General features: G+C 42.9%; 1 protein-coding gene across 2 annotated transcripts in view; it reads left to right on the top strand.

The window, feature by feature from the left end:
* Positions 1-13,117, top strand: part of FGD5 (FYVE, RhoGEF and PH domain containing 5) — a 119,370-nt gene that overhangs the window by 46,011 nt on the left and 60,242 nt on the right. For both annotated transcript variants that reach the window (XM_076346773.1, XM_076346772.1), the window contains exons 3-5: positions 737-866; positions 12,404-12,462; positions 12,573-12,603. In XM_076346773.1, coding sequence (XP_076202888.1) covers positions 737-866; positions 12,404-12,462; positions 12,573-12,603 — 220 coding nt within the window. The remainder of the gene's footprint in view (positions 1-736; positions 867-12,403; positions 12,463-12,572; positions 12,604-13,117) is intronic.

Raw genomic sequence — 13,117 nt, 5'->3', positions numbered from 1 at the left:
CACCTGTCTAAGGCAAAGGGCAGGCACCATGTGGAGAACCTACCTCTAGTCATGCTTTGTGGAGGTTTTGAGATCACTGGCAATTTTAATTTTAAAAATAGATTTTTTTTCTAAAAGAAAATGCTGGGAAGCCACCGGCCTGTATTACACACCAGATCCAGTACTCTTATCACATGGCATTCTCTGGGTTTCTGGAGCTGAATTCAGATTCCCTTGAAACAACTCAAGGATTCTGGGATCTGAGTACCTTGTGCTTTAATTGATGCTATTGGTATTACAATTATACTTTTCTCATCCTTTTGATGTTTTCCCAGAAAACCCATTGTTACAATATCTAACTTCCATTTTTAATGAGCACTGAGATGTTAGTATGATTTTATTACATCCATTTTGAGGGGTTGACTAAGGAGGAACAAAGCAGTTCTGGTTGCAACTAAGTATGAACTTTTTGCTCCAAACTGAGCCAGAACATTGATCCTTTGGGGAAGCTTGAACGAGTTCAGTTAACTTCCCACTGCTGTTTTCAGATCCTTCTACTTGCCTAAATGGTTGCTGTTGAACCTGGCAGCAAAAAACCAAAGCATGAGACATCTTGCTTTCCAAGCCTAGCAGGTCTGCAGGGATTCCCTGCCCCCTGACTGGTTATCTCTGGGCAATGTGTGGATTTGTTATGTCTGAGCAATAGCGAGTGTCCGGGAATAACAGCAGTGAGCTAGCCTGTTCTTTCTCTCTGCAGTGCCTACACCGAGCCCTACAAGGTGTGCCCAGTCTCTGTGGTACCAATGGAGGTCGTCACATCAGATGAAGAACAGAAGAGTTCAGAAGATGAAGAGAGCAGCCTGGGTGATCCCAGCCTCATCAACAAGGTAAAAGAGCTGAAAATGGGGCATGTGTGAAACCCGGAGAGGGAGAAACAATTTGCAGAAGAACCTGGATTCTCAACTCTCTCTGCTCTTTGCCTGGTGCTCATTTAGAAATGTCAGAGCCATCGATGCTTTACTCCCCCAGTGCACTAGCAACAATTTACCTTGATAGCATGTGGCAAAGCCAAAGAACTGCAGTCCTAAGATGGACAGTGGAGGCAACATAGCCAGCAGGAAAGGCCTGACTTGAATGTCAGGAAAAATGTCTCACTCAGAAGAAGGATTTAGCTGCAATCTTGAGAATTTTAAAACTACATTGAATAAAACAATGACAAATACATTACTGGGACCAGTTCTGTGTTGGCTGGGAGATGGAGTAAATTATCTAATGGGTCTCTGCCATCTCAAAATTCTCTCATCATGGGAAAATGCACTCAGGTTTGGGTTTATTTTACTGACTTCTGATGAATAAAACAGCTCTTAGACAAATTATGGAGAAGACCATGGAAATGTGACCACAGCTTAAGACCATACAAGGCTGTTTTAGCCTCCAGTAAGCTGACTAACAGTGCAGTTGTTAAAGAAATGGCATCAAGCAGTTTTAGGCACAAATTTATCTTTGTTTTTCACAGATTTCTTTTTTTGGTGTGTATTCTTAAAACCCAATATAAGCCTAACAATCTAACGTTGTGTCTCTGAGTATAAGCACCCACTGCATAGCCCATTTGGTATGCATGCAACAAATGGGTACATTCTTCTGAAGTCTTCCAATTTGAGCCCCAGGAACTAAGGCTGCATAGGAAAATAGCAAATCCTGTTTTCCTACATCTCTCTCTGCCATTCATTTTGGCCTGGTCTCTCAGCATCAGCACAGCTATGTGGCTTCCTGATTGTAGGTGGCTTCTGTCTGGTCATGGGCATGTGTCAGAGCCTGCAAAAGTCTGTGCAGATGCTCCTCCAAAACCAAATGATGGCTGAGCAAGGGTCAGCTCTGTCAAGGAGAGGCATAAGTATATTGATTCTAGGAAGATCAGATCTCTTCAGGCATTTCCAGAATAGGAAGCTTTGTTTAGGGGCAGGTGTAGAGAGGGGGGAGCAGAATTTTCCCCTTACCAGGACACCAGTTCTTGAGAAACAGAAAAAGAAACTGCAAGCGGAATGACAGTGAAGGGCAAATGAAATTGCTGTTGCTCTAATCTCTGAGGGAGAATAGCTTCCTTTGATTTCCCTGTATGCTGTATCACTTTTAGGTCTACCCTGCAGGGTGCTGAGCTGCCTCTGGTACCAGTAGAAAAGGCTGTGGTTTGATCTCCTTGCTGACATGAAACAAATGAAACAGTTGCAAGCAACCTTATCTTTTTTCCTCTGAGATTCATGACATTTTTTTGGTTGGTTGTTTTCACACTGTTTTGGAACGGGAAAAGCCTTTAAATTTCTGACACTGCGTGTTAAATGAAAAATATTTTTCCTTTCAGTTCTATTAGTTAGCTGACAAACCACTAGCATTTATAGAGCATACACTAGTGTGTTATCTAAGCTGGTCAGGTTTCTCAGCATCTCTTAGTTGTAATGCCAGTGGAAAAGTGACAACAAAATTGTGACTTGAGTTCACAAGGGAAATGCATGCAATCATTATGCACTTGGAAGCAAATTCAAGGCTGCTAAAACCAATTTTATTGCCATTTTTGTAGGGTTTTTCTCAAGACACTAGGAAATGATGGTTTTCTAAATGGCTCCCTTATTGATCTCATGCATTTTAATTGTTCTGTTGTGCTGGGGTAACCACACTGTGTAGCTGTCACGGAAGAAGGCAGCACTTAGAGAACAAGCATGTGCTTCAGAGTCTAACTGGAAGTATCCCTCCCACTCTTCAGGCGAACAACAAACTAAATGTCTGCACGTGCCTGATAGAGAACATCAGAACAGGTCTGGTTGTTTGGTTGGCCTTTCCTTCCCAAGCTAATTGTCAGCAAGGATCACAGTACACAGGACCAGACTTCCACAAGCTCCTGGGGAGCTGTCTTAAACCATCTGAGTACAGGCCATATTTCCAAGCTGGCTGATGAATTAGTGCACGTGGCTATTTACCCTGCCAAGAAGCAGGCCAGGAAAGTAGACATAATTTGATCTGCCTGTTATAGTTCTGGCTGTAGGAGGATTAGCCACTCTGCAATCTACTGGGCTCTAGCTACAGACTCTAAAAAGAGGTTGGAGCAGCAGTAATTTCATCCCTGGATAAGCCATTTGTGTAGTAAGCCAAGTCAGGGGGGCTGTGCTTGTATGTGGGACCAAGAAAAGATCTAGAGATGAAAAGTGGCACTGAGACACCTTTGAGCATCTTTGTTCTTGTAGCCTCACTAGGGCAGGCATCACTTTGGACAGACTAAGGGGGTCCTGGGAACCATCCTGTCAAACCCTGTGTGTCCCAGCTGACCCCAGGACCCAATCTGTTAAAGGAGACACCTGATCTGGGCAGTCAGAGGCCACCTAGCATCAGGACCCTCTTGCCACTCTGTAATAGCCTCAGCATCACTGCTGCAGACTGTGTGAAGCAATAATCAAAAGATGGCCAGGGAAAACCCAATTTCCTAGGGGAAACAGTCAGTGCAGGGTTCTGACATGAAGGATGCAATATATTTAACTGTTGTCTTTTGCCCATGCCAGCCACAGAATAATAGTGATCCGGGTATCTTCCAAGGTCTCGTGCAGCCCATGCTGCAGATTCTGTCAGAGACAAGGGCTTCCAGTTCACTGTAATTAAGAGTAAATGGGATAAACTCCATCTGTCCACAGCTCTTGGCTCAGAAAGCACTGGTGTCTTTACAGAGGACTGACAGAGGACTCTTTCCTACCCTACTGCTCCCGCCTCCTTTTATTGTCTTCTCACGCAAATCTTCTGGGTGCCAAGGGAACATTAGCTGCCCTGTCAAAACCTGTCTCTATAATGACAAAGCGCAAAGAACTCATCCAGCTCCCTGATGAAGTGATGTATCCCCTGGAGCAAAATCCTCAGGACAACACAGAGTGGCTGTACAACATAAAAAAGTTCAGAAGCACTGTCACTTGGGGAGAATTGGCAGAGACACGTTGGTCTGGATGCCAAAAATAGTACCATGGATTTTGAAATGAGCTAATCTTGTTAAAACAACTGTTTGGGGCTGGCCTACTAAGAGGTGAATCTGGATTTTAAAAAACACATACGCACACACAAAAAAAGAACCTTCTGGGGTTTGTTGGTTTGATTTCTGTTTTTCTCCTCCTCAGGGAAACTTAGTTTAAATAAAGGCATGAAACAGCCTAGATGATAAAATCTCCCTGTGTTCAGATATATGATTTTCATTTGCATTGAGCTGGATTCTACCTGCTGCCTTTCAGTGTCATGATTGAATTCCTGTACCAAAATGTGAGCAGCATGCTTTGGTTTTTCTCACGTGCTTTCTCCTAGCCTGCTTGCTGGAGAATGACAAGACTTCCAGTTTGCAGCAGAATTTTTTCCTCTGATGTTTCTTTTTAAGGGTCATTTTTATAAGTAAATATAATTTTAAAAATTAGCTTTGTACACACATTTCCTGGTATTGTTTCAACAGCTCGTCTCCTTTGAATCCCTGCTCTCCTAGGGACCAGATTCACACGAGAGAGGAGTCATTTTTAGGGCCTGCTGGAACCCCTGTTCTGTAAACAATTTGAATCATAGCCAATAATATATGTTGAGGTATTTTTTACATTATCAGCTTTATTTTAAAGAGCAAACATAGAGGGGCTTTCATCTCTATTGTGTTACAGGAATTTTTATTACTAAAAACCTATTTGGAATGGGGCAGGTATAAAAATGTAAAACAGGAGGTAGGTTTCAAATTTTTGCCTTTATTCCACTGGGAGTACATCAGACCCTGAGAAGCTGAGCATTTGTCATCAGAAGTCACCTGGTGGTTTTGATTCTTCTGTATAACACTAACAGTGAAAATTCATTCTTTCTGGTTAAATAAGCACTTTATTTCCTTCCCTTCAGTCAGCTGGCGTATGATAACAACCTAGAGAACTCAGAGGCAGGTAATGCTGTAAGTTTTCTTAACCTTTGTGATTCTACTTGGTTATATTATAAAAAGCGATGTCCTTCACTTACACTACTGATGGAGATTCACTCTTTTTTTTCCTCCTGCTAAGCTAATTTAGAAGAGCTCCTGGGCCATCTCTCATTCATGTGTCTTTTATATATGTTCATTTAATTAAATCCCTCCCAATTTATCAGAAGGTGACACATGGCTTTTCTATACTGGGCTCTCAAGGTTATATGATGGTATCTGAGTTGCCTACAGAAAAAAAAAAATTGGAATTAGGGATTCCAGTTAGGAACAAAAAACTTGTATCAAATAAAATAAGGACTTTCTCTTTATCTCCTACCTCTGAACTGTCACTGGTTAGACAAATGCTCGAAGTCCAGGATGTAGAACCCCAGATTTTTCCTCTCATCACCGAGCTGGATTCAAACCTGAACGTCATGATTGTTTTTTACTGCTAAAAACAGATAAATCCATCTTGGACCCACCGAGCTAATAAGCATTAAAAGAATTAAAGGGGAAATGAGCTTAATAGTTCAGATTTGACTAGACACCAACTTCAAACTGAGTTCCCTTTGGCAGAACTTATTTTTTGTAGCAGTCTCAGAATTTCCAGTTTTAAAAAGATCAGAAATAGAGACAATATAATCTTGAAAGTCTACTTTTGAGAAGCTCAGCTCCATGGTTTGAAATGGACTAAAATCAACACATGCTGGTAGGTTTCACCTATTGCTGGTTATGATCTGAGGTTTTTAATTGCCTCGGTAGTTTGAGGAAGATGCTGCATATGCTGGATCATCAGCTACCCCTCCATAGCTTGCGCCTCTCATTTTAATGTCAGAATCTTCAAGCAAGAGTCTTCAGACAGTTCCTTTCTTGTAGGTACTTTTTAAGACTGGATCTTCTGGCCAGTTGATCCCTTTTGTCACTAACCTCCTACGACCTCCAATTGTTACGAAACTGAAGGGAGCCCCAAGACAATTCTTCTACCACACCTAACCCTCCATCTGACTGAAGATAAGGACCCAGCAGGGAGGAGTGATTTTTATGATGGATCCAGAGAAGAGAAAAAAACATCTGATGCAGATTAGAGATCAAACTTGCAGGCAAGGCAGAAAGCTAGGTGCTAGTCTTTAGGTTCATTGTGGGAACATCAAGCCTTTCAAGGGATTCACTGACATGATGATAGTATCAGGAATGCATTTGCCTTCCTACCACTACATTAACAGTTCTGCTTGGGGAAGTAGGTTAGGCTTGGGGAAGGGCAAACACCTGTAGGACAAATCACAGCAGGGAGATGCAGCAGAGGCCCCATGGTAGTGAGAAAGTTTTCTGAAGAAATACATGGAGGTGAAGCACAGGTTTTGGGTTCTGTGGGGATTGGTAAGGGGCAGGAACCCATCCGCCAATTTAAGAATTCATTTTTCCAGCATCTTGCAGAGAGCCATGTAGACGGTCCTGTAACAACACTATAAAACATGTTGCCTTGGGCTGGGCTTCAAGAGCTATTTCCATCATGCTGCTTGATCCAGACTGTGTCACACACATGCTAAAGGTATGCTGATCAAACAAAGTAACAGGCTTAAAAATAACCCCAATAGTCAATGGAAGGCATTTAGACTGCGATCAGTTGCACAATTTGCACCACAGTGATAAGAGGCTGAGTCTTCCTTTACAGGGTGCCTTTGGAAGGAGAAGGCAGTGGCTGGGTAAACGGGGTACTAGGAATATTGTAGCAACATCAGCTATTTTAAGAACTCTGTTATATTTAGGAATGACATACAGCAAACTCTACATTAAGCCACTAGGCAAAGGAACAATTAAAAACACTCTCTTAAACCTGTCTGTAAACACAGGAGGGAGTTTGATCTGAAGAACTGAAGGGAATCCTGGAAGAATAATAAGAAAAGAATGCAATTAATCTGGGTGAATAGCTGTAAGAATTATAGTCTATAAAGCACTCAGGAAACAATTAATACAAATCCTAGGACAAGTAATAAAGCCATATCTGGAACGTAAAGACATTTCTTTCATCCAGAACACAGATCTGCCTGCCAGTTAACTGTATGGGAAATCTAAAAGCAAACGAAACTGTATGCAAATATTGTCAAGTTTAGTCTAAAACCAGCAATATGTTACAAGGAACTGTACACAGCCAGCATACGAGAGATGTGATCTTACCCTGGTGGCAAAATATGAAAGTCTGTAGCAAGGTGAATAGCATGTAACCAGAGCAAAATGGTATAAAGGGAATTCCGACCAGATGTGGCTGGATTTTATGCCAATGAAAACCCAAAGCATTCTGGCTAGTAATTTAGGACTTTAGGTTTAATATATCTAATCCTAGCCAGACTGGAGAGGTACTCATTACCATTATTATATGGTGGTGTGCTGGGGGGGGCAGGGCATGAAGGGGAACTTCATACAGAAACAATCCCTAATGCTGTACTTGTGAGAAGGCAGCACTGGAGGTAAGATGGTCCACCCTTCTCCCAGGTATCAAAATAAAAGGCAGTGGATGAAAAGGGGGGCAGCAACCCAGTACGGCAGATGGAGGGGACCTGCGCCCCACGCAAACAGGGAACAGTAAGCTCAGCCACAAAGGTCTCACAACAAGCAGGGCAGCTACTCTCTCATGGCAGCAGTACATAAAACTGCCTTTGCTGCTCCTTATCCATTTCCACTGGGTGGGCATGGTTTCCAGACTCCATTAATCATTCTGTTTTGCAAACCTTTAACCTTCACATATTAAAACACACACACGCGCGCGCGCACACACAGAAAACTGAAATGTGCTGGAGTTGGGAATGACAGATTTGTGTGCCTTGAGGAAGCACCTAATTCAGACGCCTTTCAAGGGACAGCTCTTGATTTATAGAATTACATAGATTCCCCAGGAGAGTGCAATCTAGCTCTTCAAGGAAGGGGCCTGGGAGACAGGAGGTGTGGACTGCTTTTCCTTCTCTCTCACTGATTCACAGAGCCAGCCTGAAAAAGTCACTTGTTCTTGTAATGCCTCAGTTTACTGTTGGCACCACTGTGACATCACTGTGAACTGCTACATAGTTCATAATAATTACAAAAGGGGCATTATGAAGTCACTCAGCTCAGAGGCTGAAGCTTGCAAACTGCTGTCAGCCTCTGATTGTGACAGTAGCGCTCTTGTGCTGGGTACCATCCACCTACAATGCACCTACCCTGAGGATTCTGTGAAATGAGACACGTAACATAGGAAAATGCACGAAGAGATGTAGTTTGTCCATGTCAGCATGGCAAGCCAATGGCACACGCAAGAATGGAGCTGCTGCTTCTATGTCTTGACTAGTTACCCTGCTTTTGAAATGCAAAGGGTTACTCCCTGAGTACTCCAGATGAGTGGCTTGCATAGTACTAATGCTTCAGTTTTAGTGAACTGTTCTGTGATCTACTTGTGCTGCTCTTAGGCCATACAGCCCTGTTCCAGCCCCATGGAGGCAGATTTTCCCCCCGTCCCACAATTTTTTAAGCTGGATCAGGAGACCAATCTGGTTCTGATCAAGGTCCTGCAAACAGCTGGGTCAGCACAACTGAGAGCTGGCACTGGGCTCAGAGGGGAGTGACTGGCACTGTCACCGAAGTACCATCTAATCAAAGCATAGCCTGTTAGGGCCCACGTCAGATGCCTTGGCATTGTTCAGAACAAAGCCAGAGCATATAAATGAGTCAGCGTGGAGATGTCATCCCTACATTAATGAGATCACTACCACACAGAGAAGGGAATCCTGCAACAGTTAAGTAAGTGCCACATTAGCACACTGAGCATAGGCCATTAGCCACCTTTCTCCACTGTTCACTACTTGCCCCTTCTCAACCCAAATGTTTGTTCTATAAGAAGGCACAAAAGGGACATGAAACCTAAAGTTTCGCAGTGTGAACTACCTAAGACTAGTACTTAACTTCAGCTGTGCTCACATGTGTGCTCTGTAAGAGCTGCAGGCTTTTAGGTCTTTATTGTTCTAAACAAAAGCTTTCTGGTGGTGGTGTGCTTCATTATACATTGCGAAATGTCAGCAGTTGGAGAAGGAGAAACTCTGAGCAAGTCACAAGTCATCTCTAGGTCTTTGTTTTCCATCAGTAAACTTGGTATCCATTTGGAGGAGGGCTGTAGGGCTTAGTTTGTTAGCCAGTGGAGAGATGATTGCACAGTATCACCTTTGCTTCGCAAGTTACGCTGATCAGCTGAGCTGTAGCAACTGTACAAGCTCCTAATCTGGTTAAAGTGCTTTTGTGTTTGCGACCTTCCTGGCACCAGCATGTTTTTCAGAGTGGAGAGAATGGAGAGCCATTTCAGTCATATATTGCAATTTTATATTGTATATTGCAAGCATTTTATTAAGCATTTGGTTCTGGGGAGGATGTGGTGATGAGGCTATGAGACAAGAAGACTCAGTGAAGCAGAAATCCAAGGGTCCCCACATGGCTGCATGACCTCCATGTGCTAAGCAGAGGCATGCAGTGAGGCCTGGAGCGCAGCTTCTGAAGTGGGAACTGGGAAGTAACCATACCACAGGGCTGGGCACAGGACTGGCTGCAGGGAGTAAAGATTACTAAAAAGGTGGCAGCTTGGCAGTGTTATAATAATCACTTGGACTTTGTTTCAGAAACTTGATGCTTGAGGGACCTGCACACCCTCTATCCCCTATTCCCAGAAGTCTGTCTCCGGACACTGTCGTCAATCTCAGAGTTCATTTCCTGGTTAAACAAACAGCAATTAAATAACACAAGACAGGCAACGCCTAGAGACACTGTCTCAAACTCGCCCTAGACAGGCCATGTGACACTGGGGTCCCTGTGTTTTGTCTCTTGGCTAAGACATATTAATCATAAGAGGAATTACAGAATGCGACAATGCGAGTATGCAAAGGGAAAGTGGGCCTGGCCTGCTGGGGAAATGCACTCTGCTTCTTGGCACTGCGGAGCCAGGCTTGTCCACAGAGGACATGTTGGGCGGCCAGCATTGGGCCAGGTGACCCAGAAAGAAACACACCCCCTTTCATTTGCTCTGCTATGCCTGTGTAGAGAAAACGAGAGAGAATAGAAAACTCAGTGCCTCTAGTGTGTTCCTACAGCAGTTGGGACAACCAGGAGAGGCACACCATGATCTTCAAGAGGTGTTCATAAAGTGGAACCAAGGGGAAAGGGGAAATCAAATATTTGCTCCCAGCAGGAAAGTGAAGCTAAAGAAAAAATGTAAGATTTTTCTAGTGCTCTCTATTAAACTGTAGTGTAGTTCTCCAAAAGTAAGTGATTCAAAGCATGCTCTTTGGCACCCATCAGCTAAAAGGAACAAAGCACTAGGGGACTCCTGGTGCTAAAGGAGAGATGGAGTAGACATCTGAGACTGATGAATAGTTCACTCTCTATATTTCCTTTGGCTCTTGCAATCTTCAGTTGCCTCCCACTAAAAGTACACAGAAATAAACTAAAGATGAAAAAAAGGTCGCTGTGACACTGTTCATTTTCTATACATGAAGCCTCATTCATTTAACCCATCATCATCAGGTTTCAAGGACTTTTTCACTCATATTCACTATTGATTGGTTCGTAATCCTCCTTGGGGTCCATCACACCCAGGGTGAAAGCTCACAGAGCAGTAAGGGATCTGTAGTCTCCTCATAGAAACGGAAGCCTTTCCTTTGCTCTTGTGTGCAGTCAATACTGACATCTATTTGCAACATGCTTTGACTGGCCCTTGGTTCCTCTGAAATAGGCAGTGGTGAATTCACTTGTTGGTGCTTGAATTCTTTGCTTTTGTAATGAATACCTAAAGTTATTAAAACTGGAAGAACCTGAAAAATATAACTTCTGTTCCATCACATATTCCTCTTTTAATTTACGGATGTTGGGCAGTGAAATTGCTTTGATTATGTTTCAGTTGACCTTGCTACTGGGTTTTTTACACTCCAAGTGTCCACATGACTGAATTTCAGCTTCCAGCACTTCAGGGAATGTTTCATTCCATCCTACACTGCAGTTTACTGCAGGCAGAATGAGCCAGAAACTTTGGGAGGGGAAGAAAATCCTGAAATCAAGAAGTTGATCCCTCTGTAGATACAAAAAGTGGCAGATGGTTCACCATGATGATGGAATGGGACTTTGAGCAACTCAGATATTTATATTGTGTGCCAGAATACCTGGATCCCAAGGGAATGCTAATGAGGAGGAGGGACAGAGAGTAAAAAGTCTGTAATGCATTTAGCTTGAACTGGCTTAGACATTTTTTACTGCTCAGATCTGCTATGTAAATCCCGATTGTGTATCTGATCTATCAAGTATGATTTGGGAAGTCAGTGTTTGTGGGAAGCTGAATTTGGGTTTGGGGTCCTATCAGTACTTTTCATGAGGGGTGCCAATTAAGCTTCGTGTTCCCTGACAGCTAGCAGCCCCCTCATGCAGAATTTGTTGAGGAAATATAGCCACAAACTTCCCACCTGACCGTTGAACCAAGGGACTGCATCATATCTCAGCAAGTCCCAGTCTCTCCTGAATAGGCTTTCAGAAGCAGGATCTGTAAGCAATGGGTTTCCAGCATACCTGGTCTGGCAAACAATGTCGCAAAGTCTTGCTGCTGAACTCATCTCCCTCAAGACCGCTTCAGGTCACTGAGGGCTGCTTTTCTTTACTACTACTACTAGACTACTGTTTTAGTTCCCTACTTCACCACTGCTAAATAAGTCAAACTTTTCCCAGTAGATTCCTTTCAGTAAATATTTCCATGCTTTGGTCATTTCTTACCATAAGGATGAGTCGTGAAATAGGAGCGAAATACCCTAATTAGCCACTTGTACCTTAGAGCCATACACTTTGCTTCTTTCACAGTTTTCTGTGTCTTCCGAGGTGCCTACCAGTTAAGTAGATGCCACTGAGATTTCAAACAGTGTTGCCTCCTGGAGTACTGGAGTACTGAACTGTTTGCTTTCTGGAGATACTTATGGCCATTTAGCTTAGATATTTTGTTTAGCATGCAATAATGCATTTGCCCCATTGCTTCCACAAGTCTCACAGCAGTCAGAACAGTTTGGAATATGACCATTTTGATAAAGAACTCCCTTTTCCATGTAATTAAGAGTACTAAACACATGGTATGAGCTTCGACAGCCATGAAGCTAGCCTATTCAAAGCTAAGCACTTTCTGCTTCTCTGATAAATTTTGGACCTGTAAAAATCAACAGAAAATTTCTCTCCTTCTTCAATAAGAACACGTTTTTCAAACTTGACATCTGCCTTACCAGCTATTATATTGTACTATATTACTAGTATTTCAATTGCGGAAACACCCTGTCATGGAAAGGACTCCAGGATGCCAGACACTGAACAACAAAGAATAAAAGCCTGGTCACTATTTTTACTGAAGGAATATGTCAGTTCAAAGTGCTCTCTAACGCTGCTTTACTTCTTGGAATGAGACATCTCTTAATTGTCTCTGTTTTTTGCTGTTGACAGAAAGAAGGCCAGTCCAGAGCTTACCTCATTGCCCAGGAGCTGATGTCTTCAGAAAAAGTGTGAGTTCATTGCTACAACCTATCTGTTGCTCTCCTAAAACTGAAGCTATGCAATCCACCCTTCAGCATTGGTTTGACGGCAATTAATAAAAGTTTGTCTCTTTCCCCAGATACGTGGAGATGCTCCAGCTGTTATGTATGGTAAGTAAATAATTTTAATCACTGAAACCTAATTATTGCCCTTTTACTTAGCTGCAATTCAGAAGACATAAAAACATTGAAGGGACTGAGGTGAATTTGAGGAGGAATGGTTTAGTGTGAACCATTGCAAAGGAATATGTCTGCCACTAACCTGCTCTTGCTACAGATCCTCAAATCTAGCATTTGTTATTCACAGGAAAAAGTGTTGGCCAACAGTGCTTGCTGGGGCTCTGAGACTGGTGTAAGATGCAGAATAAGCCTAGTGCAGAGAAGGAGATGGTGATAAACAGGGGTGAACCCTCTCTCTTCAGAGAGAGGCAGACAGGAGCAGAACTATGAAACATGGGGATTTGGTTTGAATGGATTCCTTTTAAGCTTCTTTTTTCTGATAATGCAATATCAGTAATATCCAGCGTGGCCTGGATATCCACACTGTGACACAGGTAGTCACCATGGGTAAATACAGACTCTGGTGTCAGAAACTCATGAGGGAACACACACAGAGAATCACTTG

This window comes from Aptenodytes patagonicus, chromosome 8, assembly GCF_965638725.1.
Source record: "Aptenodytes patagonicus chromosome 8, bAptPat1.pri.cur, whole genome shotgun sequence".
Lineage (NCBI taxonomy): Eukaryota > Metazoa > Chordata > Aves > Sphenisciformes > Spheniscidae > Aptenodytes > Aptenodytes patagonicus.
The sequence above is the reverse complement of the archived record's forward strand: the minus strand, read 5'-3'. Positions and strand labels throughout refer to the sequence as shown.